The sequence below is a fragment of the Anopheles darlingi genome, chromosome 2 (genome assembly GCF_943734745.1).
Source record: "Anopheles darlingi chromosome 2, idAnoDarlMG_H_01, whole genome shotgun sequence".
In the NCBI taxonomy this organism is placed as follows: domain Eukaryota; kingdom Metazoa; phylum Arthropoda; class Insecta; order Diptera; family Culicidae; genus Anopheles; species Anopheles darlingi.
Window position 1 is genome coordinate 75,444,369 of NC_064874.1, and position 26,688 is coordinate 75,471,056.

At 48.9% G+C, this 26,688-nt stretch overlaps 5 protein-coding genes across 7 annotated transcripts in view; 2 read left to right on the forward strand and 3 right to left on the reverse strand.

The window, feature by feature from the left end:
- Positions 1 to 1,165: 1,165 nt before the first annotated feature.
- Positions 1,166 to 16,910, reverse strand: LOC125949633 (facilitated trehalose transporter Tret1-2 homolog). 2 transcript variants are annotated; one of them, XM_049676868.1, is made up of 6 exons: positions 16,202 to 16,910; positions 14,068 to 14,100; positions 3,372 to 3,895; positions 3,083 to 3,288; positions 2,259 to 2,863; positions 1,167 to 2,178 (listed from the first exon to the last, which is right to left on the reverse strand). In XM_049676868.1, the coding sequence occupies exons 1-6, from the start codon at positions 16,213 to 16,215 to the stop codon at positions 1,893 to 1,895; spliced, it is 1,668 nt and encodes a 555-aa protein (XP_049532825.1). In that variant the 5' UTR covers positions 16,216 to 16,910; the 3' UTR covers positions 1,167 to 1,892. The 2 variants fall into 2 exon arrangements, with proteins under 2 accessions (XP_049532826.1, XP_049532825.1); XM_049676869.1 differs by lacking the exons at positions 14,068 to 14,100; positions 16,202 to 16,910 and adding an exon at positions 8,713 to 9,682 and having other exon boundaries at positions 1,166 to 2,178.
- Positions 16,911 to 17,911: 1,001 nt separating this feature from the next.
- On the forward strand, positions 17,912 to 19,695 carry LOC125949642 (ruvB-like helicase 2). Its single transcript, XM_049676893.1, has one exon. The coding sequence runs from the start codon at positions 18,109 to 18,111 to the stop codon at positions 19,555 to 19,557; it is 1,449 nt and encodes a 482-aa protein (XP_049532850.1). The 5' UTR covers positions 17,912 to 18,108; the 3' UTR covers positions 19,558 to 19,695.
- Positions 19,696 to 19,776: 81 nt separating this feature from the next.
- Positions 19,777 to 21,697, reverse strand: LOC125949669 (GILT-like protein C02D5.2). The gene is made up of 2 exons (XM_049676931.1): positions 21,202 to 21,697; positions 19,777 to 21,133 (listed from the first exon to the last, which is right to left on the reverse strand). The coding sequence occupies exons 1-2, from the start codon at positions 21,508 to 21,510 to the stop codon at positions 20,714 to 20,716; spliced, it is 729 nt and encodes a 242-aa protein (XP_049532888.1). The 5' UTR covers positions 21,511 to 21,697; the 3' UTR covers positions 19,777 to 20,713.
- A 95-nt stretch (positions 21,698 to 21,792) lies between these two features.
- On the forward strand, positions 21,793 to 23,163 carry LOC125949655 (uncharacterized). 2 transcript variants are annotated; one of them, XM_049676914.1, is made up of 3 exons: positions 21,793 to 21,939; positions 21,998 to 22,518; positions 22,583 to 23,163. In XM_049676914.1, the coding sequence occupies exons 1-3, from the start codon at positions 21,900 to 21,902 to the stop codon at positions 23,138 to 23,140; spliced, it is 1,119 nt and encodes a 372-aa protein (XP_049532871.1). In that variant the 5' UTR covers positions 21,793 to 21,899; the 3' UTR covers positions 23,141 to 23,163. The 2 variants fall into 2 exon arrangements, with proteins under 2 accessions (XP_049532871.1, XP_049532872.1); XM_049676915.1 differs by having other exon boundaries at positions 22,001 to 22,518.
- A 1,282-nt stretch (positions 23,164 to 24,445) lies between these two features.
- LOC125959530 (antifreeze protein Maxi-like) overlaps positions 24,446 to 26,688 on the reverse strand; it is a gene marked incomplete at its 5' end in the record, with an annotated part of 3,006 nt that continues 763 nt past the window's right edge. Inside the window, one exon of the mRNA XM_049692355.1 lies at positions 24,446 to 26,688. This exon is cut by the window's right edge and continues 763 nt beyond it.

Consider the following 26,688-nt stretch of genomic DNA (forward strand, 5'->3'; position numbering starts at 1 on the left):
TGATGACGCGGAGTCTTTGCTGAAGTTAGCTCACGTCCAATACACTATCTACGCAGTGCTCGGAATGTGCTTCACAAAGGGTTTCCCCAGGACCATCACGAGAAAGGTCTGAAGGGCGCACGATTGCTCTAGAGCTTGGCAGAAATCGATTGCATCGGTCTGGTGTGGACGTTTGGTTTTCTTCGCTTCGACGAGTGATCAAAATCCTCCACAAATCCAATCAATCCAAGACAGTTCTTTACAAGCTGCACAAGAGAATCCGTTTCACTTCGAGCACCGTTGCAGGATGACTGCGATGGCAACGCCAAACCGATGCAAGCCGAGCATGCCGCAGTTTTTCCCTCGATGACTCAATTCTCCCGGCATACTCGATCTCCCGAGGATGAAAAGCTTTCATCCACGTACAAGCTTCCTTCGCAGTGACCAGTGGAGAGTGAGACAAAACACTGCGTTAGTGTATTGGAGAGGCGCGTGAGAGAGCGTAATGCGAATAGCACCGAAAAATAGTCGGAGAGTCAACCTATGATAGAAGAGCAGGCCGCGTTAGCCGGTGGCAAGAGCTTTGAGAGAAGGCTGCGGCTCTCTCTCTCTCTGCCTTTCCGGCACAAATTTTCCCAAAACAAAGCTACGACGGCAAACGCAAAAAGGACATTCGCCGATGTTTTGCGCCGCTATCGTACGCCCCGGTGTGCGCATCAACACAACTCTGCACGAGTATGTGTATGGGCGTAAGGGAAGAGAAAAAAATGGGAGCACAACAAAAAGCGCCGGAACAGGATGCCGAAAAAAACGGGAGAGTATGTTGAAAGGAAAATCGCCGATTAGTACACAACATTTAGAATAATCTTATCGAATTAAGCTACAAAATAAGCAATTGTGATTGTCACAGCTCTACGCGCATTGAAACACGTGCCGCAAAAAAAGTGGTTTTGAATTTAGCCGTTTCAAATCATTTAGTACGACAATAATGTTTAGTACTATTGCATAGATGGCGCTAGATGATTTTTTGTAGCTTGCATACTAGTTTTTCTAAAAAAAATAAAAAATAAAACCTTCGGCGTTTTCGGTCTGAAAGCCTTGCTGCCCTTCATTACAATTTAAATGGTTTTTATTAAACGAATAGTAAACATTAAAACATGCTAAATCAAAAACGTCCTTTGCTTATAGAAATGAAACACACCATTCGCGGTACATTAATTGCCTTTCCGTTGGCTTCCAACGGTAGTCTCCGTTCAACAGTTTATTCCGAATAGTAACACTACATTCGTGGCAAAATGACGATTAATACACTGGTTTTTGAACTTGGATTGCATTAAATGGCTTCTCGTCAGTGTAGTGCCGTGGCCGTGCCGTACCGTGTCGCGTTCTTTGTATGGATTCCTCCAAACCACCAGCAGTTCGGTGGCGCGAATTCGCGACCACCCGCCATCCACCCGCCGGTACTCTTCACTCTCTGCTCAAGGTTTATCCTTAGAAAATACAGCTCCTATTTAAATGTGTCTCCTACGCCTTCACTTGCTTGCCGATGCGTGCAGCACATCGCGAAGCGCCTCGCTGCCAATTACATGAAATGTTGCCTAAATTTGAAAATACTAGCAATAAATATATAAGTATATATTTTCTCTGTTTCGCACCACCCCGCTCAGGCCATGCTGGCCTTCTTCTCCGAGGCGTAAAGTGTGCCTAAATAGAAAGGGGAGGGACGTCACATCGCTTGGCATCCATTTTCCTAGGCCCTTTTGACCTTTCACGTCCGCCATCTGCCTACACTAAGTACTCTCTCTTTCTCTCTCTCTCTTTCTGGCTCTTTCTCTCACTGGCCAGCGCCATCGAACACTCAAATACTGTCTCTTTAACTGTTCGTCTTCCTTCTCGGACTCACGCGGCCCTGTCTAGGCTCCATTCTTGTTCTTCAACATCAACTCAACCTCCTTCAGCTTCGCCTCTCGGCTGGGACTGCGAATCAGATGCTCGGTGACGGTCGTTTTAGCGGTTCGCTCGGCCGATGCCCGCTGTGCCGGTGGTTGAGATTTTCCCGCGAAGAACGCTTCGATTTCGGCCAAACTCTTGCCGTGCGTCTCGGGTAGGAAGAAGAGAGCGAAGAGGAAACCGATTATGGACACCACGGCAAACATCCACTGGACTGCGTACGCTCCTCCGAGCAGATCAGTGATTGTCCTGGAAGCAGAGGAAACACGAGTAGCTGATTAGTATCTGTACAGGGGGGGGAAAGGGGGATTCCGGCCAGTCGTCTCTACCTGTAGCTTTGGACGGCGAAGAACATCAACAGATTCGCCATCGAGTAGGAGATCGAATGTGCGATACCACGGATATCGGTCGGGAACAGTTCCGCCGTCATCGTCCACGGTATGGTCAGCAACCCGATCATGGAGGAGCACACGTACAGCAGTAAACCGACCACCGGTACCCACGTCATGGTCGTCGTGCCCTCCTTTATCCACAGTGTAAACAACCCCGATACGCCCATACAGGCGGCCATACCGATGGTCGAAACCATGACTAGCTGCCGCCGCGGGAATCGCTTCAGCAGCCACGCGTTCAGCAGTGACATCGTGAAACGGGTCAACCCCACGAAAATGGAGGCCGTGAAGGCGTTCACCTCGGTGCCGACGTCCTGGATAAAGGTGACGGCAAAGAAGAGCGTTATGTAGATGCCACTGAACTGCTGGATGAGGAAGAACCAGAACAAGATGATCATCGGTTTGTAGCCGGTCGGTTTGAGGAAACCGCGCAACTTCGACTGCTGCTCGCCATGACGGTTCACGTTGCGCTGAGCTTCGGCAATTTTGGTCTCGCGCTCCTTGAGCAACGCATTCAGGTGCATCTCCGACAGTGGTTGATCCTGAAGAAGCAAAGCAGAGAGAGAGAGAGAGAGAGAGAGAAATTACTTCAAGTCATTTCCGATTACTCATTAAACAGAGGCGCCTCGTTCGAGACAAGTTGTTGGTACATATCGGCATGCTGAAGTGTCTGGCAATGTCACGTAAGTGTCCATTGGCAAACAAGCCAAGTCATAGAGCAAGCAACTGATATCACGAGTACACCCAGTCGAGTCACCTACCGTGTGTTCTGGTTGAGGGTATTTTTTGTAGAGGAACCGCAACGATCGAGCCGCGTCCTCGATGCGTCCCTTCGACACCAACCAAACGGGTGACTCGGGCACGAACAGCTGTATCAGCAGCACCGGAACAACGGTGTAGATGATGCAAATCCACGAAACCAACCGCCAGTTCATGAACGCTCCCTTAGCATAAGCGATGACCATACCTGCGAATCGGCGAGAACAAACGATTAGAACACCACCGTGGGGTTGAAGTACGCATTATTTAGTCATCTCAGCCTTTACTTACCGAGCGAGGCAAGCGTCGGACCGGACGAGATCAACGAACCACGCATATCGGGCCGTGCCACCTCGGTAATGTAGACGATGGCAGGGCTCGTGCCGAGTGCGCACGCAAAACCGGTCAACACACGGCCTACCATGATCCACGTGAAGCTCGGTGCAAGCGCAATCGATATCCAGCCCGCAACGCACGGCAACGCTGCCAGCTTAATGGTGTTGAGCCGCCCAAGAAACTCCATCATGATGCCGGCCACCAGCGATCCGATCGGTACCATGATGACGATGATCGAGGCAATCCAGGAGGATTGTCCTTTCGTGATCGTCACATCGCTACCGGGCTCCTCGAGCTGCGGAATCAGGATGGCCGAGTAGGCGAGCGAGATACCGATGACGATGTGGAACGAGGCGGCCACAATCGCCGACAGGATCTGCGGTAGGGCGGATTTGACGTTCGTCTCATACTTGCTCAGCGACCGACAGCTGGCAATGATCTCTCGGAAGGCATCGTCTTTGTGCTGCTCACTGTTTTCTCTGGAAGTAAAGGAAAGATCGGTGCATGTTTTTAAAGACACTTGTGCCACTTGTAAGCCACCCCAGTCGACCCCAAAAACCCGGGAAGCCCGCAACGGCCCGGGTCACTTGGTGTGTGTGTTGCTATATCGTATTGGAATTAGCCTCAATTGACCGGTTACGCCTCGCAAAAGCGGGTCAAGGCTCACGGAGTGTCACACGTTGTACTCGCACAACGGGCGAAGGCATGCAGTTCTGTGCATTTCCCGTTTCCGTGATTGTGGTCGAACGTGTACGGAGGAGGTTCTATCGTTTGCCAGAAAGTCACTACTAACCATGTATCCACGGGTTTATATCGGCCGGGGGTATACCGAGTTCACCTTTGTAATTGAAATGCCCAGCCGCTTCGTTTAACAGTACAATAGCGATGGTGGTGAGCAATGTTAATTATAACGAATGAATTGCGTGTGCGAACATATATGCTCTATGGCGCACATAACTCATAGGAGCTGCACAGAAACCAACACACTTCGTGTTCAATTAGCAGATGCTGTTGAGATGTCACTCCATATTTTATATTGGATCATGTATATCTTTGCGGGGGCAACTCCAGTCAAATGGTTCAATGATCTGAGACCTTGAAATCGTTGTAGCTTAGACTCGGTTTGTTATATTTACGCATTCCTTTTAAAATGTCTCAAGTAATGTTTTCCCCCTCCTGAAAGGATCCATTAGATACGATTTAACGAATCATAACATCTTCATGTATACTAAGTGATAGCTCTATAATGGTCTTCATATCCTCCAATTGGCCATCCATATTGAGACATTATGTTACACGAGCATACAAGAAGTTAATGCATTCAGGCATCACTTCACGCACAAAGATTGCACTCTTGAGACCGCCCATGCGGGCAGTTCAATGTCAAAACCTCCGGGCTATCGTTTGCACACCCTTGAAGCCGCCGGCCGCGAAGAAGCTCTTGCTATCTGCACATTCTTCATCGGCTTTTCTCTTTCTCTGCTATGATCCACTAGCGGCGGCGTTGGCGAAGGCAAAGGAGCAACAGCCGTAACACGACGCCCCCCCTCCCACACAGCAGACGGCAGCATCACCAGGTTTGGGGTGGACATCCTTGGAAGATGTTCTTGACAGGCGACAAGCATAAGCGCCATCGTGACCTTCACCGTGTCGCCGTGGCGTCGCAATGTCTGGAAAGGGTGGTTTCGATGCTGATCGATACGCCGTCCCACATCCTTTCCCCCCCTTCGGGGTGACCGTGGGAACCGGTTCAAAGCGGACTAGCGGCTCCGACCAGTTGCATCGGGAGCTGAAAACAAAAAAAAAACATCTTAAACCACTTCTTGCACGCGCCAACGTGCGAAGTACGAATACGGGACGAGCTCGAATATCAGGAGGAATGTGTTAATCAATTCACCTCGATTCGATTATCGTGGCGCGCGTCGGAAGCACGAGACCAGATCGTCCCCGCGGTTACGCTTTCACGTGAAATGCCACAAACAAAACGATCCGTCTTTTGCGCATCTTCGACGGTGGTGCGAAGAAACGATCAAGGACACGCTGATTGTGGGCTTTTGTTTCCTTTTATCTGGTTGTTAATTTTTTTTTTTTGGCAGATAAACAACGATGGCCGTCCAAGTGCAACCGCACGTTCGAGGCACGGACCTTCGATACACATGCTTGCCTATTATCAGCTAATCGGGCCTATTATTGACTTGACAGTTGATCGGAAATGGGCCTACTTCTACCTCTTTCGCCACGGTACCTCTCGGCGTGTAATCATTTCAATTGAACCGGCGTCAACGATTGTGGTGCCTCGTGTTGAAGCGTGTCACACACACACACACACACACACGCGCGCTATTGCCAATGCCTTCCATTATCATTGAGAGCGTAGTAAATCAGTCGCATGGACGGATGAATGATGCATTTGTTTCTTGAAGAATGGCTTCGCGTAAGCTCTCGTCATGCTTACGACGGTTAACGGTGGCCACGGATACATTTCGTCACGTGAGAAAAGACGCATTCCAATCGATAGCCCTGTGATTGTGATCGATGGACGCGTTGGGGCGCTTGAAAACAAGCTAGAGCATAAGGTAGCTTGTCGCAACCGTGTTTCCATGACGAATCCGACAATTATGGCGATGGTAATCGGCCATAATTTAGCGTCTAGTGGCCGGTGTCTGGTGTCATAAATCAATGCTTCAGAGGCACAAACGGTGGAATAGATAATGTTCCAATTAATCCCCTGGCATAGGTTACCGATAAGCCATGCCTTTCGAGGGCATGTGAGTTTTGATAAAAGTGTGCCAGTATATAGAGATGAATGAAACCAATTTTTACGATCATCATGACAATTTATTGCTTCTTCTTGCGAAGCGAGATAAGAACTGACCTTCAAGATCTTGAGCCAAAAACCTTAAAACAAACTCGCTTTAACAGATCAAACAGACCGCGAATTCAGCTTCGGAGTCGACATTACGGCGTCATCATCTGAAGACACCCGAAAAAGGAAACCCACGGATGAAACCAAGACCGAACAAAACACGCAAACCGAACGCAAACACGAAACGAAGCGTACAGAGAGTAACTAAAAGAATAACCCCTTAGGAGCTATAGTCTTCTGGCAATCCGGTTTCTCCTCTTTGCTTGCGAATCGTGTACACCATCAGCTGATAGGTGGGATGCGGTTGGGACACGGATTGGCAATAACACAGCAACCACCACCACCACCACCACCACCACCACCACCACCACCACCACCACCACCACCACCACCACCACCACCACCACCACCACCACCACCACAACCCATAACAAAAGGCCATCCAACGAGAACCACGAAGGACAAGAAGATCAGTCCGCCAAAGAAATAGGGCGTAATGACTGGCCAAAGTGCGCGCGACACACGAGGATGGAAACCGGTTCTCCCATTAACCGGTACCGGGAACGGGAATTGTGGATTTGCTGAGCGAAAGGTGATGATTCCGCTGTGTCGACGATCTTACGCGCATCGCACTGGTACCGCCGCAGTCACCAATCTAATGGTGGTCCGGGTGTAAACATACACTTTGGTTGTAACAAAGTACAGGAGGCAAAAAAAGGGGGAGAGTCTCGCGCTTAAAAACAGCTTGACTCATCCGCAAGGGGTTTATTGGGCAGTGGAGTGATCGAAAAAACGATGAAGTAGTTTGTTTGAAATTTGAAATTTGGATGCAAATTTATCGAACTCTCATCGCTGAGTCAGCAATCAAACAGTGCGCAACTGCACTGTTGCTTGCTGGCCAGTGCAATCGACAAACAGATTGGATTGTAAATTTTCAATTATTAATCACATACTTCTGGCATCCATCGGCCACCCTCGCTGTAAACCCGGGGCATACTAAGATCCACTAAAATCCTAACCGATTCCGATGGTTACTAGACCGTAGAAAAGGGCGATCATCTACGTGGGATGATCACTCCGCAAGTCCGTTCGGCTATTTTTGGACGGTCGAGCGATCGATTTGAGCGGTACTACCTTTTTCGCCGACGTAAACCACACCACAACCCCATCACCAATCAATCGATTGATCGTTACTTTTTCGTGTGGATTTTATTTTTATTTGATTTTGCAGTTTTCAAAACAGCCCCCAGCCCCGTCGCTCGGTCGCTCTGGTTTAGCTCGCAGTGGATGTGGAGAAGCTAAACCCTTGCCTTTGCCAGAGGGGGATAAGCGGTGGAAAGATAAACGACTTGCTTGTAGTAGTCGGCGCGGGCTCAGATCATGCAGATCACGTACCATACGGCTGACGGAGTTACCGTAAAGGCAGGCCAGGAAGTTACCAAAGACCGTTTTCGGTATGTCCGGTTTAGAGGAAGATCGTTGTGGAGCTAAGTAGTGGTTTCGAGTGATGAATCATTCGACGATCAAGTTGATTTTTTAACAACAAAATGCATGTTCATCCAAACAGAACTTCAATAATCCGGCTTTGGCAATAAAACTCTTCCAAAAGACATGGGAATTGAATTGTTTTGTCAAGCATTTCGTTGAAGCTGTCAACTGCTAGTTGCTATTGCTACTTCCACCACCATCAATAAAGTAATGACCTTCCTGAGCGGTTAAACTGTACGTGATTCTAGGCGGCACACACAGCTGAATGTAGCCAGCACGATTTGTAGTCTAGCCGAGCAGGTGTGCTACCTGCAATCAGAAAATAAGAAACCATCGACCTACAACCACCCGATGAATGCTGGCATCGATTCAACATTCGGACGCCGTTGTTTAATCGAAGTGGTTGCACTAACACCAACCGGCAGACGGTTTCCAGTTCGCTGTTTCAACCAGAAGTCCCCAAAAATCCCACGCGACTAAACCGCCCTAAGTCACACCGAGTGGAAGGAGTCTCGAGAGGGGCTTGATGCACTTGTAACATGGTACGGCACGTGCGTCTTTTCAATCGCATCAAGCCATGTAAGCCGTACCCTTATGTCGGAATGAAACATGTGTGTGTGTGTTTGTGTGAATGTACCGCTACTTCTCAGGGCAGGGTGTACCAGGGCATCTGCCGTACACGATGATGTTGTCGAGGCTGACATTGACCTCATGGAATGTGGTCGATATTGACATTCCCCTATCGAGTGCGGAAGGCACAGGAATGTGGTTGTGAATCGAACACACACACACACACACACAGACACAAGTTACAACGGCACACAATAAGTGGATAAAATGGACTCCAAACGACACTCGACAGAGTTCATGGAAGCACCATCCGAGACCGATTACCGAGAGGTTGAATACCTAATGTGGCGCCAACTGTCCTTCAATTATCACCTTATTTCCATTCAATGGAGTATGGTTCACTTCCGGTGTCGCTCCTTTCGCAGCTTCCCAGCTCCGGAACAATGTTGCACACGCGGTGCGGGCAGACGAGCTGACGACCCCCTGACGATGACCAGTTTGAGTGTAGGGATCGTCCGGACCGGCCAGGATCCGATCATTCGATTGTGGCGAAACAGCAAATTGTTGCTGCTGCTGCTGTTGCTGGCGGTTGTGCTACTGCAGCTGTTAATTTATAATTGCACTTCGGGGCAACAGCACCAGGACCCAATTCCCGGATCGGTTTACAGCACACATGCACCATCACATCACATTGCACACGCTCGACGATGGCGTCTTAGTGCAGACTTCATTCGAAGTAGCAAAAAAAATGTAAGACATAAAATGTAACATTTAATTAGGCACACTTTATGGGCACTCTCGGGTTACTTTCAGCATCTCATGGGCCACTGGCTGGCTATATGTGTTGCAGTTGATGTTCTTTGCGGGGCTGTACGGCAATAAATGCACGAATGGAACCACAGAAGCTGAATGGGAATGGGGTACGCAGCCTGATGTACTGTACTAGAAACACACTGGATTACACAACATTGTATTACTCTGCGCTTCACTCTCCATTGTGATGCTTGAAAGGCATTATGTTTTAATTAACAACAACTCAAACAGGAGCCAGCGATTACATCAAGCTACTGTTTGTGTTTCACTCCATAAATGGATTCATAATGATCAAACCGATCGCAAACGTTCCACTTAGCGAGGACCTTCCAGCCCTTCCAGCATAGCTCTACGAATGTCCTAGACCGAAGGACAAATCGGACACACTAGTACATCGGACTCTGACTCACTGCACGCATTGCACCAACAGGCCGATCCCGATCGATTACTATCCCGTCGATGCGCACCCCTCTAGCCAGTGTGCTGTGTTAGCTAAGGGGTTCCACGTGAAAATGCGCTTTTCCCGCCCGGGTACGGTCACGCGAACGGACACGCGAATCAAGCGCACCTTACACCGCGGCTGCCCGAAACGACGAATCGCCTCTCACCGGGACGACCGTGACCGAACGACTGAAAATCAGCTGGCTCGCGGTTGCCCGCCGATGCCTTGGCGTCGGAAAAACCCTCGAAAATACGGCGCGGCCAAGTTAACGTGGTGTGTGTGTATACGTTCAGTTGGTCCGGTTTTTGTTTCTTGGGAAGCAGCAAAAATAAATTCCGGCTCGCGGCCAAACCATCGTCCCTCGGGTCCTTTGGCTAGAGTGGTTAGCCAGCGCGGAAAAACGTTTTCCCCGAACCGGCCGAAGGTTTTACTGTAGTGGTTCGAGACAGCAGCAGTGACCCGCTGGCTGACTCGGGTCGTCGTCTCGGGTACAGCAAACATACCGTGCATAAAACGTCGTTGAACTCTCGCCAAACGCCGAGCAAAACGGTATATCGATCGCTTCATTCCACTCCACTCCAAGCCAGCTTTGGCACGTTCGTTTTTGATGCAGTAGTAGACGACATCCAGCTCGTGAGTTGCCTTCCTCGTTCCCCGTTTTTACTTCGCAGATCAATCGATCACACGATCACCATCTCAAGATCAAGCCAGTGACGCCGAACGTTCAACAAAATCAAATAAAAACAACAACAGTGTAGCAGCATCAACAACGGAACCACGACGACGGGCTGCCGATGATTTATCGGCATTTCTTAGCGGGTGTGTGTGTGTGGATAAAATGATCGATCTGAGCCCGGTTCCGCTTATGCAAACACATCGCGGTGGCTTGGTGCGTTGGTGGATGATAGCTCACTTTGACTTTGAACTTGAGACTCCCGCTGGAGTTTTCGCGCGCGCGTTCACGGCGGAAAAACTGTTTTTCCACCCGAAACCAACAACATCCGGGACGGGGAAAAACGCAAGCAAAACGACCGGCCGCGAGTGGTGTGGCGCGAAATACTGAGAATCATTGGATGCTCGTTCTTATCGTGGCCAATATCTCGCCATCTGTGAGTCTATCGTACAATGGCATCCTTCTGGTGTTGTGTGTGTGTGCTTTTCGCTCGCCGGTAGTTGATTTATGTTGTTTATGTACTTGGTTACGGTTTGACCTTTTCTGGTCTGGTTGATGGGATGGGCGTGTGGGAATCAACCAAATCTTAAGCGCGTGCAGAGTGACGCGACGTTGGTTGAAGGTTTCGGTTTCAAAGTTCCGGCGGCGCTACTAAGCCACACAGCCACCCACGGCGCTTCAGTGCGGTCATGGTTTCTGTTCGAATGTAAACGTTTGTCCGGGTGATGTCAGCGTCCATACCGGGTTTGTCTTTACATTATGGAAATATATGAACCAATAGTTTAATGCAAACTATACTCGAGAGATTCATTTTCACACGACACGCCAAGCGATACAGACGTGCAGCTCTCTGGGGGAGGGGGATCGGCCATAGTGACCATGACCGTGCCATCAAGCGGGCTCTTCGTTATCATCATCATCCTTAGCATCACCATCTATCATCGATATCCTGCCTTGGTCTCGGGGGTGGTCGTCCGGTTACCGGTTACCGGTACTCCACTTGAATCCAATTATCTGTGGCCCTACTCCTGGCTCATTCTCCTCTCGGTCTAACGGACACTGAATGATGGGCAGCCCGCAACCTCCTTCCTGGGGACCGACAAAACGACTGCTAAGTACAATCATTGGCAGCCCGAGTGGCCCGAGATGTACGCGTACGTCCAGTACGGTAGAGCCACGGCTGCCACTTTCACAATCCTTCGGTGTTTAATTAGCCTATCCGATCACCATCGTCATCCGTCAAAGAGGTCAACCGGTGAGATGAGGTGCTGTTGATGAGGGGTGCCCGAGGTGCCGGTGCCGGTGCCGACAGATTGGCTTGGTTTGAGTTTTACACCCGACCTAGCGGCAGATGCACCGGCTCCGGGGGGCCTCCGAGGTGAAAGGTGCTTGTTGCTGCTGCTGCTGCTGCTGCGAGTAGTGATAAATGTTTGCGGCGCCGTCGTTTTATGTTACTAATCGGGACCTCATCACCAGGACAGGAGCAGGATGAGCAGGAAGCAGCCACGCCGAACGTTGATTAGTTTTTATTAATTTCGCAATCATAAACGCGAGGGAAATGGATTCATTAGTTCGTGGCTCGGTTGCGGTTCGTGCGGCTACAGCGATAAGCGAGCTGGATAGCTCGGTAGCCCGCCGTAAACGTCCGTCGCAAACGAGTTAATTCTGATCGATCGAATAACCCACAACACAAACTATGCAAGCATATCGCGCTCTCTGCCAATATTGGCCAAATGCCCCTGCACCGTTGAGTCATCGAGCAACGCACAATCCTTATCAGAATGGTTTGACCCGGTTTGATGAAATGCGAAATGGCACCAGTCACGCCGTTCGCTGGAAACCGAATCCCCCAAGGCCCCGCTGAGGCCACCCTTCCTTGTGCGACACTTTATCGTGCACTGTGGCTGATGATGGTGAGCTGAAGGACCGATGGCAACATCACGAACAATCCAACTTCCCCCCTTCTGGGCCGTTTGGTAGATCGCGTGCGCGAGACGGTGGATGGTGGTGGAAACAGACCGGGTAAACATTATGTTGTCAGCATGTTTCACGCTAAATGCTCGCTCACGATCCTTTCCAGCTACACTTCCGACTCCGGTGGATCTTCTCGTGGTGTGAGCAAGGTTCTAGAAGCATACCAAAGAGTTACTCAACGTTGACACAACGCCACATGAAGGACGTTTTGCAAAATATCTTGTTTGTCAGGTGAGACATCACTGGGATTATTCACGATAGACAAAAGATTGTTACTCATTCATAAGGTCTTTACTATCTAAAGAAATGAGCATTTCGTCACTCTTTTTAAGTGTCATCGTCATGAATCATGGATATCGATTAGAGCGAGTCGACGCTTATCATGAACCGAGATAAAGATTTTGTGTAAATTGTGATGTTGAGCATTAGGGCAAAGCCGATAATACTATCCCGAGTGGAAAGCAATCGGCTTGTAATTGAATCTTATGACGGAATTCGGTTCCATTTGAACCAAAATCCTGGAACCGGTTTATCGGCGCCAGTGAGCACTGTAAACTCCTTACTATCGCCGACGATCTGTTGACCATGATAGCAATAACGAAACTTCCACCCCATAAACAATCGATCGGTGCCATTTGAAAACTACACATCTTTACGCGTAGCAGAGAGCGGACAACAACTACTATTGCAAACAAAACAAAAAAACGCTGATAACCACGCTGTTCACGAGGCGCGCCGAGATAATGGGCTGAGTGGAGTCGAAGCAGCACACATTTTTTTTTTATCTCTCGAGTATGCTTCCGTCGCGAAATGGCTGTCGAGGTTGGCGTCACCGGGGCTGTATGGGGGCGCAAAAAAACATGTGAGAAACTGAAACTGCCACTCCACACCCTGACCAGAGGAATCGATCCGGATCGATGTGAACTTGAACCTGGTGGATAAGCTTGGAGTGTGCCGACCAGTAGACACAGAACTGTGTTTCTTATACCGTGAAGTTAAAGAAAGAATTGAATTATTTCCACTCGATTCAAACACTGTCCAGGAATGAGATTTATCATTCATTTACAATCAGCTGGATCAGAGATGTGATTTCATCGAGCGCAGCATCGTTGGCAGCGCGATCACATGGTTTCTGTTAGCAGGTTTTGCAGTTCAATTACTTGGAACGGATGCTGCAACCCATGCATGGAGCACCAACAATGCGGCTAAACGATCGCTGCACAATCATCCAACCGATCTGGACTGCCACTGAGCTGCTGTTGCACTTCGGTACACATCGTTGCACTCTGGTGCTCGGCAGTGGCATCCGTTCGGTCCTCTCTTCGCGCAAAGGGGTCCCGCGGTATGACAAACAGAACTGTTTGTTCGCGATGATCGCTACATAACGGCACGAGACAGAGACTCTTCGGCTTCCGGTTTCCAGGCGCAGCAACAAACGCAGCGTTCCATTTGATGCTCTACTGTATAGCGGAGTTGTAGTTGGAAAAACACCCGCCCCGGTCAACTTGTCTCTAACTGATGTGTGTGTATGCGTGCGGGTGCTCTACATGGATGGGAAAAGTTTCTGAATGTCTGAAGGCATTCAGCCTTGGGAAAGTTCCTTCGCTGGATGAGTTTTCTCGCCCAACACGCCCGGTCGCAGCAATTGTATCACGAACGTCCGGCGTCGTGAGGAAATTAAAAGTAAACTGACAAACGCTTGGCAATGACGATAGAACCTAAGTAAATAAATGGGAACGTGTGCCATCCACCCTGGACACCCCAGTTATCTAGTTGGCGCACGAAAACAATGTCCGTGTATCCGGACAGTTTTCCCGGTACTTACCGTTGGTGCAGACTGAGTACGCTCGATCCGATACTGTAATGAAAGCGGTTTGGGAGAGAGAGAGAGAGAGAGAGAGAGAGAGAGAGAGAGAGAGAGAGAGAGAGAGAAAGAGCAGAGGAAGAGAAAAGAGAATTCGATTAGTCTAGCACATAATTACTAATGGTGTAGCGTCGTTGTACGCGCTCCATGATGAAGATGATGATGAACCTGATGGAGTGATGATTGTGATGGTGGCCTTCCGTCTAACCACCGGAAGGCTAGCCCCCCGCGATAGGCAAAGGATAGGAGCCGATTCATCAAAACAACCCCCTTTCCGTGATGACGCTCGGTTGCCCTTGAAAGATGCGGTGCGCGAAGACGACAGAGGCAGCAGCGCAAACTGATGTTCTGAACCCTATTTATGACCGATTCTCCGTGGCCCGTCCTTGGGTCACTTAAAACACTTTGTTTCTCCCGCTGTACCGCTTGCTATTCCGACTGTTTGTTTTACGATTTGCGTTTCGCGTCGTTGTCTTCTCCACCAACAAAAGAAATGAAAATCGCCGATGAAAATCTCTTGCACCAAGTAGCTGCGTGACCATTCGATGGTAAGGCGAAGTATTAGAAGCCGCGGCGATTTGATTAAGACACATGCATTTCCGTTCTTGCGAACGTTGCAACGTTTGCAAATTCCTTCAGTAACTGAATACCGCCTGGTGTCAGCTTTCATCAACTTGATCTTGTGTCGACTTCCAGGCTCTTCTCGGATTAAAAGATTTCCGGGGTTTTCTTTCACATGTACTTTTCTCGTTCTGCTTCCCCCGGTGTGTGTGTGTGTCTGCACAACATCTGCCCAAAGAGGGTGTCGGGTTGGAGAATTGGAGGTGCAGGCCATCATCACCACCAGTCCGTGCACCAAATGACTGAAGCATCATTATGCTGTCGCGGCTAATTTGCTATACGGCGGACCCCCATGTTCCACGGTATCTTTGGTTTTTGCTTTGGACGTCCCTTGGATGCCCCGAGGAGGCCACAATACCAAGAACGACCCGGCAGATAGCTAGAAAGAACCTTCGGTAAACCTGTTATTTGCAGTCACGACAACTCTACCGCTTGCAGACAGACGGAATCATGCCCAGAAGGCGGGTTTGTAGGTCGACATAAAAGGAGTTGCTTACGGTGAATAGGAGCACTAGGTCTGGATTTCTGCGAAGGTCTAATGCGATGCTGCACCGACTGTTGATCCATTGATGGATCTTCTGCTCATTTGCCAATACCGAAACGTGACTTCCATCTATAATGATGATCATCCGCGTGAACTAAACCAATAATACGGCACTGTCTTCCTATTTACTAACGGTGCGGTTTGTTGGCTAAATGCAAAATGAGATTCGCTTCTTCTCATTCCCAGAAGACACTTATTGCGGTCGAAGACCATAGCGTGGTTTTTGCCAGTCAATATGAAACGGATGAGTGTGTGTCGTTCGTTGTGGATGATGTTTGATTTCATTGCCTTTTGTTCGCCGGAAGCCGGGTACCATTGATGCGACGATTTCCGGTCACAAACCTTTCCGGCTGCAATGCATGAATGACAACGTACGTCCATGCACCATGCAACCGAGCTGCTAATGATGATGTAGCTGATTCGCGATCGGTCCCAACATGGGACCCTCCGATTGGGGTAAATGGTGTAAATCGTCGAACACAAAACCTCAAAACACACATACAAAAGTCGTATGCTCCGGTGAACAGTAATTCCCTCAGGCGACATGGGGAGGTTCGTTTTTTTTTTTTAAGTTTTTTCTCTCTCCACACGATCGCTTCGGGCTGCATTGAACAGCACGTACGGGGCAGGGTCGATCGTCTCATACAAACCTCAGCACATACAGATTTAGTTGTAGCTCGGCTGCTATTTTTTTTCCACAGCACGAGTTCAGTTTTCCTTCTCTTATTCCCAATACGAAAACACGTGATCATGTGCGCGATCGTCGAGGGATTTGTGATGGAAAATAGCGACAAAATGTTGCTTATGCCGCTCCTTTACCGAATTCATACCCATTCCAAGGCATCTTTAATCCATTAAGTGGAAGCACCGGCCAGAACCTGGCTCACTGACTCGCTAGTTGGCCAGCTTTCCACTTCATTATGCGCTTACCTTAATGGATCCATCGTCTGAAGGCGAGTGTTGACTTGGTGGTTCGGTTAGTTAGCTACTCGGTGGACAAACACCCCCCCCCCGGCGTTGTTGCTGCTGCTCGTGTTTAATCGATAACCGATTAATGAAGGTAATGACACACCGAACACCAGGTGGAATAGTAGATTGTGCGCGCAGGACAGAAGCACAGCACGGCAGCCGGTCTACGCTCACGATCCGGTGCTCACTGTAAAAGACACCGACGGAATTGGGTTCCTGTTCTGCAAACTAGGACACGCGGAAACACTAACGACCTCGGATGACCCGTCAACTAGCTTCCACTTGTTTTTACTCGATAGTTTTAGATCGCCTTCTCCAACAATCTCGCCATCAACGAGACCATTTGGGGCTGCTTTGCACTACACGAATCGAATTGGTCCCGGCAAAACTTCGCGAACATCACACGCGGTCAGCTTTGTTGCTGGGTCAGGGTCAAGACGATGACAATCGTTGCTTTTGGCTATTTTCACTCACGAATGCCGTGATTCGACGCACCAATCACACACAGACACACATGCACGCGGTAAGAAAAAGGGTTTACAGTGTAAGTCGGTCACATTGCCCGACCAACCCACCCAGTTCCTATTGCCATACAAACGCTCACGGTGAAGCACGCGGCGGGAATTCGCGCTGTCGGCCACAAAGATAGCCTGGCGACCGTTGGGGCGAAGGCGTCGACTGAAACTGTTGCGTGCCGCGACGGCAATCGTACCCGGGGACCGCTTTTTGTCTCGGTTGTCGTCATCATCGACCAACGACGACGACGACGACCACGACCACGACTATCGAAGATATTTCGTTGACCGACGACGATACGCCTCTTCGTGACGCCATCGCCAGAGCACGCCGGGGACAACCCAATGATCGATGGGTGTTGGGGATGGGGTTCAGAGCAACCTCCCCTCCCTCGTATGACGTCACCGTTGGGGTGTAATGGGACGCTTCGGGATGCGGTCGATTGTTGGGATAGTCAGCAGGGAGCATCGTGCATCCATAGTGACGGCAACCGATGCCAGCTGATTCAGTTCTGGGCGCCAGAAACCGGTTCACTGGGAATGATATGTGCTCTTTGTTTTAGCAATCGTTTTGGCTTTAATCAATTTTGATTGTATAACTCATATCGCCCAGATTGTCGATCGATTGTAATTTTCAATTCAACAGTTTGATAAATCCGAATGTGGTTTCTTGGGATTTTCCCTTTATCATCTGGTATTGACTTGCTTAATCATCACGCGCAGCAACTAACGAGGTCTATCTCAATAGATCCTTCCATTGCTTGCGATCGTGCACCATCGTCCTTGAGTTTATCAGTCCTATTAGCCTTCACTGTCCAATTGGTAGGGTTAGGAAGTCTGCTATTTTTATGCATGGTTTCCGCTTATGATCGCGGTGTGGAAAAGCCTCGATTTGTGAATCTCGATAATTACGTGATAATGCGAATTTATACTGAACATTTTAACAACATTTTCAACATTCAATTCGCGATTTAAGAAGCTTATTACAGGGGCCATTTTACAGTTCAGAACATTTTGTGATTTAGAATAGGAACTTATCATCGCATAACTGCTCATTCAAACATGACCTGCAATTCGTCGGAGCAAGCAAAAATTTCGTCCCTGCAAGCAAAAAAATGCAAGCGAAAGAAAGTCAAGCAAAAATAAAACCGGGCCCAAACAAGCGCGAACCACGCGTTGAATTTTTCCCAATTTTCTCGATTTTCGTGAGTTTCCGCGGTTGTTTACAGCGTTTCCAGAACAACGGGGTGAACTGCGAGTTGCTGTCGATACGATTTTTCAAACAGTTTGTGAAAAGCAACCATTGAAGTGAGGAACAGCAGCTAAAACCGGCATAACGAGAACACGCGGACGATGGCAGATTTAGAGAAGATTGAAATCCGGGATGTTACGCGCATCGAGCGGATTGGCGCCCACTCGCACATCCGTGGCCTGGGGCTGGACGATGTGCTGGAGGCACGTGCCGTTTCCCAGGGCATGGTAGGCCAGAAAGAGGCCCGCCGTGCAGCCGGCATCGTGGTGCAGATGGTTCGAGAAGGTAAAATAGCCGGCCGCTGTATTTTGTTGGCCGGTGAACCGAGCACGGGCAAAACGGCCATCGCCGTCGGTATGGCCCAGGCGCTTGGCAACGAAACTCCCTTCACCAGTATGTCCGGCTCGGAGATTTACTCGCTGGAGATGAATAAAACTGAGGCACTATCCCAGGCACTCCGCAAGAGCATCGGACTGCGCATCAAGGAGGAAACGGAAATCATCGAGGGCGAGGTGGTGGAGATACAGATCGATCGGCCGGCGACGGGTACGGGCCAGAAGGTGGGCAAGGTGACGATGAAAACAACGGACATGGAGACGAACTACGATCTGGGCAACAAGATCATCGAGTGCTTCATCAAGGAGAAGATCCAGGCCGGCGATATCATCACGATCGATAAGGCGTCCGGCAAGGTATCGAAGCTTGGCCGGAGTTTCACGCGGGCCCGCGATTACGATGCCACCGGCACGCAGACACGGTTCGTCCAGTGTCCCGAGGGAGAGTTGCAGAAGCGCAAGGAGGTGGTGCATACGGTGTCGCTGCACGAGATCGATGTCATCAACAGCCGCACACACGGCTTTCTGGCGCTCTTTGCCGGGGATACGGGTGAAATCAAGCAGGAGGTGCGTGACCAGATCAACAGTAAGGTCATCGAGTGGCGTGAGGAGGGCAAAGCGGAGATCAACCCGGGCGTGCTGTTCATTGACGAGTGCCACATGCTGGACATTGAATGTTTCTCCTTTCTGAACCGTGCTCTCGAAAGCGATATGGCACCGGTGGTGGTGATGGCCACGAATCGTGGTATCACGAAGATCCGCGGAACGCACTACCGCAGTCCGCACGGCATTCCGATCGATCTGCTGGACCGAATGATCATCATCCGCACCGTGCCGTACACGGAGAAGGAAATCAAGGAGATTCTTAAGATCCGGTGCGAGGAGGAGGACTGCCAGATCAGTAGCGACGCTTTGATGGTACTTGGGCGAATTGCAACCGAAACGAGCCTCCGGTATGCGATCCAATCGATCACGACCGCCAGTTTGGTGAGCAAGCGGCGAAAGGCGGCTGAAATTACGGTGGAAGACGTACGGAAGGTTTACTCGCTGTTCCTGGACGAGAAGCGTTCGAGCAAGATTCTCAAGGAGTACCAGGATGAGTATCTGTTCTATGACGACAGCCTACCACGATTGGAAGCCGAATCACAGCAAGCACAGCAATCTTCGCAGCAGCTGCAGCAAACTCAGCAACCCATGGATGTGGAGGCTAGCTAAGTGGCTCGTCCTACCGTTGTGCTGAGAACAATTTCACCTTAATGATACTGCATTATCAGTTATAATTCCACAATAAGCTTCTTGAGACGTGACAAACGATCGCATGCTTCATTGTAAGATGTGTAATAAATGCTAGAGCACTCTGAATCATCGAAGCAGTCCTCTTTTCTCATCTCAAATCTCTTATTGAAAGAAAACGCCGAACAAGATCGCGGTTAGTGATTTGTAAACGTTGGTTTCTTACTTTACTTTAATGAATTCGGCGCACCTACATATCCTTAACACATATATGCCGGGAGCTTAATCCCGTCTAGTACCGAGCGGCCTAACCTAACCATAACACCACAGATAAATGAACTAATAGAAACGAAATCGTTCCGCTACAGGAGGAGGGGACGGCGGCGAGTTCTCTCGGATCTCGGATCGAATCTCTCGGAGATTATGAACCAACGCGCGTTTTAACTGCCGGTAAATTTGACTACACTTAAACGCTCTGCGACAGGCCACAAAGCTGCTCTAGGAATCTGAAATCTCGATCTAACAAACCGCACACGATACTGTGCCTGACGGATTACTCTACAGATATCTGGGATCGGGTACACACACACACACCGTCTACATTTCGCTATTCGTATTCGCGTGGCGCGAATCGCTCACTAAATTGCTAATATTTTGACTTTGCCAGCGTTTGGTTGGTTGGTATGACTTGTGGAGGTATTTAAAACGGAATCAAACCCGTAGAGTGGAAACGTATGTCCGTGTAAACCGAACCGAGCAAAACGCGAATATGGAAAACCTAGAAACCCTCTAAACATCGGACCTCGGTGGTGCTCTATACGTTTTTCAGTCTGTAACAGAATTTGATGTGGATTCTGCGATCCTCTCTTCAGGCCACTCGCTGGAGGGAACTGTGTGTTTGTGCGCCTGAGTGTACGTGTGGCCTGATAGTTCCAGGCCAAAAACGTAAAACAAATCGTTGCATAAATAGGAAGAGAGAAAGAGAGCGATTGGAAATACCGCATATCCCTGAATGTGGAATGGACGTTCAGTTGAGCAACCAGTACAATCCGCGGCGCAGCTGCCCCGGAAGCAGCCGGATCTCGTCCAGCACCTCCGTCTGCAGATAGCGGGCAAGAAAGTGCAGCACTAGCTGCTATCATTTGCACACATCCGGCTTTGGCCCACGGCCGGCCGCCACCTGGCACACGCCACCGAACAGATCCTTCAGCAGCGACTTCTGGTTCGCCTGCGAACCATCGAGCGTGATGGTCGGGATGAACGTGACCGGTGGTCGGAGTGCGTGTGTCGCTTCACCGTGCAGCTTCAGCAGTTCCGCACTGTGCGTACTGTCGAAGCACTTCTGGATCGATTCGATCTCGACGCCATGTTCCCGGGCACACCGCTGGAAAGCATCGCGCGGTATAATGTTATCCTGTATCATGCAGGCCACCATCTCGAGCCGCGTTTTCGGATCGTGCACCGCCTCGATCACGCACGCATGGATCGTGTTAGCCTCACACTCGATCGGTCCATGCTGGCACTCAAACGCCAGCGAGCCATCCTGTTTGGTGGTTGTCTAGGAAGGAGACCGAGGGAAGAGGTTAGCAATCGGTTGCGGACCGGAAGACCGGGAGAGGGACCTACCGTGGCTTTTCCGTACGGGACGAACTGGATTTCCATCAACGCCGGGGCCCGTTCGAAGGCAGGTTTCAGCTGGCGGATCACGAAGTGCTTCGAATCCGGACAGAGTGCCTCGTAGTACACCACCACGTAAACCGGGGCCGGTGACGGCTTGAGGGCTGCCTCGTCGGATGTTTGGTCCACCTCGACCCGTAGCTCGCCCTCATCCGCCGGTGGAGCGTTATCGGGTCCGGTGAAGCTTTTGTAAATCAGCACTATCACGATGAGTAGGATGACTAGGTAGATAAAGCGGAGCTGCCGTTTCTGAAACATGATGAGAATGCTGGCGCAGACTAGCGGACGGGGAACTGATATGCGAGTTTTCTACGTAAAGGACGACCACCACATCCGCGTTCTTTATCACGATATGCCTTTTCCGGGTTCACTTTTTATCGCTGAATCAGAACAAAATGGAGAGAAAAGGGTTTTTTTGTTGAGGTGGCGCGCGCGATTTTTTTTGTGTTCTTGAAAAGGAAGAAAACCTTATCGCGGGATCGAGAAGAAGAAGAGTTTGACGTTTTGTGCTGTGGGGACGGAAAAGAGACTTTTAAAACGCTTACTCGACCTAATTTAGGCGCGTCCTGAAAACAAAAATCTGATCAAAATATTCGAGGGATTTTGCAATTTTGTAAAATATCTCAATTAAAAGAACATTGAAGATCATGGTGTACACTAAACGGAAGCGTGGTCGACCATCTAAAGGTAAGTCCGTCCACAGGAAGCCCTCTCGTTTCTGATTTGTTGCTCTTTATCCTTTTAGCAGAACTGGATGCCCAGAACGGCAATAATCGAGAAAAGACTCCTGTTTTACAAGCGCAGCAATCGGAGGAAGAAGGAGAGGAAGATCTGGTTCCCCACGCATCGATACCCGATTCCCTGCAGACACTGCTAGAGACCCTGTCCCAGCAAGCGGCCCTGATTCTAGAGCAGAACGCGCGGATCGAACAGCGAATCACATGCCTAGAGCAGGGAATCTCTCGCATTGACCAGCAGAATGGACTGCTGGAGCTCCAGAATGACCGTATCGAGCAGCAGATCGTCCGGATTGACCAGCGTACCGTTAAGATGGAGGAACAGTTGAACTACATTAGCACACCCGTTAGCATCGAGAACCGAGCGGATGCTTCAACACCGGAAAAGCGAACGACGCAGACCTCCGAAGCGGCCACAGATGGGCTCTCTTCCGCGGACCAACCATTCAGCATACGGCCAGCCACAACCGGCGATGAAGTGCGTCACTTGAATGCCATGCTCGGCGATAAAGCCTACTGGGAGGAAGCGGTAAGACATCCCCCGACTAGTGATCCTGCGATCCTGAATTATCATGGATGGTTTTTGCTTTCAGACCAAATGGTTGGACTGGAACGTGTATGAGGACAAATCCAGGGACCGCATGAACAAAACCATAGACTTGCTGATCTCACCGGCCCTTCAGACGAAATGCTACTGGAACTCGGCCCTGAACGACTCCAAGATGCCGTTGCTAAAATCTCAGAGGAACATTCTGAACGTGATTAAGCACATTAGTGCAACGCACTGGGAAACGGTGACGGATGCAGCTGTGGAGGAATTTGTTGCCAGAAAAATAAGACTCGCAAGGCGTAACCAAACGCGGCAAGGTACCGTAGTACCGCGAAGTAAAACCATTCGGGTGACGGTGAACTCTTGCGACGAAACCTCGGTCGAGCTGGATGAAAACACTTCGATCGATAGTTCCATCGAATCCGAGGATATCGACAACGATCAGCAGCAGCAACGACAGGAGCAGACACATGAGATCAATGAGGAGAAACTGATTAAAGAGACGCATCATACCTGGAACGACGATGATACGTCGCTCGATTTGGATGAGGACGACCTAGACTCGATCGATGATGAGCTGGAAGAAATTGAATTTGAATAATACAGAGCAAACATGAAACTTGATCATAACTTTTTTATCCCCGTTTCTTTTTATTGTCTTTCTCTTGCTTAATTTGCTTTCTGGGATCTTTTCCAATCGCTTTCAGGCGCTTGGAAACGGTGGATCGATCAACGCGTAACGTTTCGGCCAGTTTGCCAAGTGATTGGCACGAACTTTGGTCTAGCAATTGGACCAGTTCTTTATCTTCAAATTTTTTAGGCTGTCCCGGCCGATCTTGGTCCACCAAGCTGAAATCTCCCTGTTTGAATCGTGCGAACCACTTTTGGCATGTTCGCTCACCGAGGGCGTGTTCGCCGTAAACTTCCACCAAAATTCGATGGCTTTCGGTGGCACTGTGCTTCATGAGGAAATAATGCAGAAGAATTCCTCTTAAAAACACTTTATCTGGCACAAAATTCGTCATCTTCAGTGCGGCTTTTGAATCCAGGGACCGTGTTGCTAAGGCAACATTCCCAATTTTCGGAGGCAGCGTTCGCTACTATGTCCTATCCATTATCTTATTTGTAGGAGATTACCGTGTTGATTACTGGAAGGAGAATTCGTTCGTTAATGCAGCAGATCCTTCCAAAATCACGAACCTGCAAACATCCGAAGCAGTTTCCGTGGAGGTATCCGATGAACCCGGATCGCGGCCGTAGATTTCTGCACTCGCTAGGGTTGATTGTAAGTTAGTTGATTGTTTCCTGGAGCGAAAGAAAAGATTTTTTTTTGAGGAAAATGTAGAATTGTTTGCCGGGGTTTCAGCGTCGTCTCGGGATTTACTAGCAGTTTTCCACGATTTGCACGGTTTTTACGGCGTACTAAGGGCAACTTTTCCGAACAGAACGACGACGGGAGTTGCAAATGATTCGAATTTGTTCTTATCACCTTTATCTTTATCGGGAAATAGTTTAAAAACTAAAAAATCTCTCAGTTTTGTAGCGATTTCTGAACGCGAAACGGAAGAAGACGTGGAAGAAGAACAAGAAAGGTAGAAAAATATCAACAAACAATCCTGGCAAAAAAGCTACCGTTACGACAGCCGTTTTCATGCTTTTGAGACGATTATTCACAGTATGAAAAAGTCTTTTTGAGGGAAAACCCGCCACGTGATCGGTTGGAATTTTTTGAATTTATCGGCAGCAGCATAGTCCCAGGAACTCACCAAAAATGAAAGCAACATGAGAATTGCGGTGCTGAGAAGGTAATAAAGCCGGTCTAACTTCAGGACCTCTTCCAGAGTTCGACCAATGCAACACTCTTCCAAGAAAAAGACACGAGGAAAGATAAGTTTTTATCGTTTTCTTTTTATTATATTAAACTTGATTTTCCTTTCTTCAATTAGTAGTTTCGCTCTGCCTCTTTTTCTCTCTCTCTCTCTATCGCCTAGTCTATCGCAACCAGTTGATGCTTGCAATCGTGCAACTCCTCCGTTGCCCATGTGGGTTTCGGATCTTTCTGCTCTTCGTTGCACTCGCTTCCTTCCCGTTTCCCCCATTCGTTTCGTTCATAGCAAGCATTTTTCACCTTTTTCCCCTACGCCGCAGCACTCTTGATCAGTTACGGCGGTAGGATCATATTAGTTTACTTAAAACGAAAAACAAAAAACCGAATTCACTTTTTTATCATCTCTGTGGCGCGAAAGTGCGTGCGGATCATCTGATCATCTGAGCGGCACTCGCCGAGCGTCTTCTCTGCTGCTTCCTCATATGTTTATATCTACCTTTTTATGTATAGAATTTCTCATATATTTATATATTTATATGCACGCCTCTCCGCACTCCACCGTTTGTGCGGTTTCATATACCCGCGCCGCCATTCCCTCAACGCTTTATACTACTTTACCCACGCGAACCCGCATTGGGTTGGGGCCACCGCCCAGGCTAAGGCAAGCTGTTTGCTTCCTCCTGCCCCCTAACTCCCACTTTCTGTGCATTTTCACTGCAAATACTTTAGATTTTTATACAAAACAGAAAACCGAGGCAAAGGCAAACACGCGCCTTGCTCGGTCGGAGAAAGGAGCAGAACACTCGAATGCTGGGTTGCTCTTCTGTGGGTAATGCGGCAACTGTGGCGTGCTGTGTCCATCCACGTTGCGCATATTGATTGTGTAACGATCCTGTTGTGGCATCACCATCATTTGGTTGAATGTTCCGTTTTCTTTCTTTTTTTTGTTGCTTTGTGTTTCAAGAGTTGTTTCTTTTTTAAAAAAGCCTTCGCGTATTTTACAAATGCCTAGCGCATAAAAGCAAACGTTTTGCGATACATTTTTGTGTGTGAGTTTTGCCTTTTTTTGTTGTTTGAAAAATTGCTCCATCCTTGGGCACACAACGCCACACCCTCTACCCGTTGGACATTTTGGACGAAATTGTATCTCGGTGCATCATATGTATAGTGTGTGTGAGTGTTCTGTGTGCTGAAAATGCGAAAAGGAGTTGCGATTGAATCTAGAGTTGGATGTTGTGGACGCGATCTATAAAACATATGATATATGAACCTATTCCTGGGGGCTGAATGGAAGTAGTTTGGCTAACTGAATCTTTGGAGTATAACCAATCCGAAGACTGTGACTCTCTTTGAGAGGAAGAAGAAGGGATACAACAAAGTGAAGGAGGTTTGTGATGTGCACAAGTGTTTCTGTTTGTGGCGGAAGTTTTGCGGAAGAAAATGTTCTCCAAGTTATTTACTATTCTCCCGTTTCCCTTTTCGATTCTGATGCCACCACGTGTGCGACGATCAGATCAGCATATTCAGCAGCAATTCTGGAAGCCGGAGCATTTGATGCTTCACATCGAAGCCAAACAACGAATAAATAGGGTTGGTGCGGCTGGTGAGCTGGGCGGGTATAGGAATCTAAAACGAACGCGTCCGGGTTTCCCTTGGCGTGGCTCGTTGTCTATTTACAATCCGGCTACCACTGCTCCTGTGCTAATGCTGATTCGCTTTCGCCAGACCATTTCATTTAACCATCGCTCTTTCTCTATCTCTCTCTCTCTCTTTCTTTCTCTTTCTGTTGCCCTTTCCAGCTCTTCCTTTTGTTAATCTTACTTAGCGACCTATTTTAAATTACTGTTCAAAAGATTATTTAAATTATATTTAGAGCTTCTTCTCTCGCGGCGATCTGCCTTCCGCCGTTCTACGTCTTTGCGAACCGTTGCACTTTTTACTAGCGCCTAACCGAGTGCTCGCCGTGCGCTGGCATGATATGCTGGCATTATAGTTGCACAGATAAACCACTTTTTCCCCACCACTTTTCGACCGTTTCGTTTTCTTCGTTCTCTCACTCTGCATGTTGTTCGATTTTGTGTTTGTGGTTTTTGTTATTCTCATAAAATTATCTAAAAATCTTCTCTTCTCTACCGACAACTCATAACCAACTTTTTTTTTTCGATTTCGTCATTCTCTTCATCAAATCAATCTCAATTCATCTCCTGAGTCAGTACCGGTGTACCGGTGGTCGGCACGAAACTAGAAACCAATTGTGTGTCCGTGATGGACGAATAATCGTTTGTGAAACAAATCGCGCGTGTGGTGGGAAAAAACTAATC

Coding starts and splice junctions, on each gene's coding strand:
- LOC125949655 (XM_049676914.1), top strand. CDS start 21,900: ATGGTGTACACTAAACGGAAGCGTGGTCGACCATCTAAAG. Junction 21,940..21,997: donor GCGTGGTCGACCATCTAAAG/GTAAGTCCGTCC, acceptor TTATCCTTTTAG/CAGAACTGGATGCCCAGAAC. Junction 22,519..22,582: donor AAGCCTACTGGGAGGAAGCG/GTAAGACATCCC, acceptor TTTTGCTTTCAG/ACCAAATGGTTGGACTGGAA.
- LOC125949642 (XM_049676893.1), top strand. CDS start 18,109: ATGGCAGATTTAGAGAAGATTGAAATCCGGGATGTTACGCGCATCGAG.
- LOC125949633 (XM_049676868.1), bottom strand. Junction 3,896..14,067: donor GTACTCAGTCTGCACCAACG/GTAAGTACCGGG, acceptor CTTTACTTCCAG/AGAAAACAGTGAGCAGCACA. Junction 3,289..3,371: donor TCCGACGCTTGCCTCGCTCG/GTAAGTAAAGGC, acceptor GCCGATTCGCAG/GTATGGTCATCGCTTATGCT.
- LOC125949669 (XM_049676931.1), bottom strand. CDS start 21,510: ATGTTTCAGAAACGGCAGCTCCGCTTTATCTACCTAGTCATCCTACTC. Junction 21,134..21,201: donor TCCCGTACGGAAAAGCCACG/GTAGGTCCCTCT, acceptor TCTCCTTCCTAG/ACAACCACCAAACAGGATGG.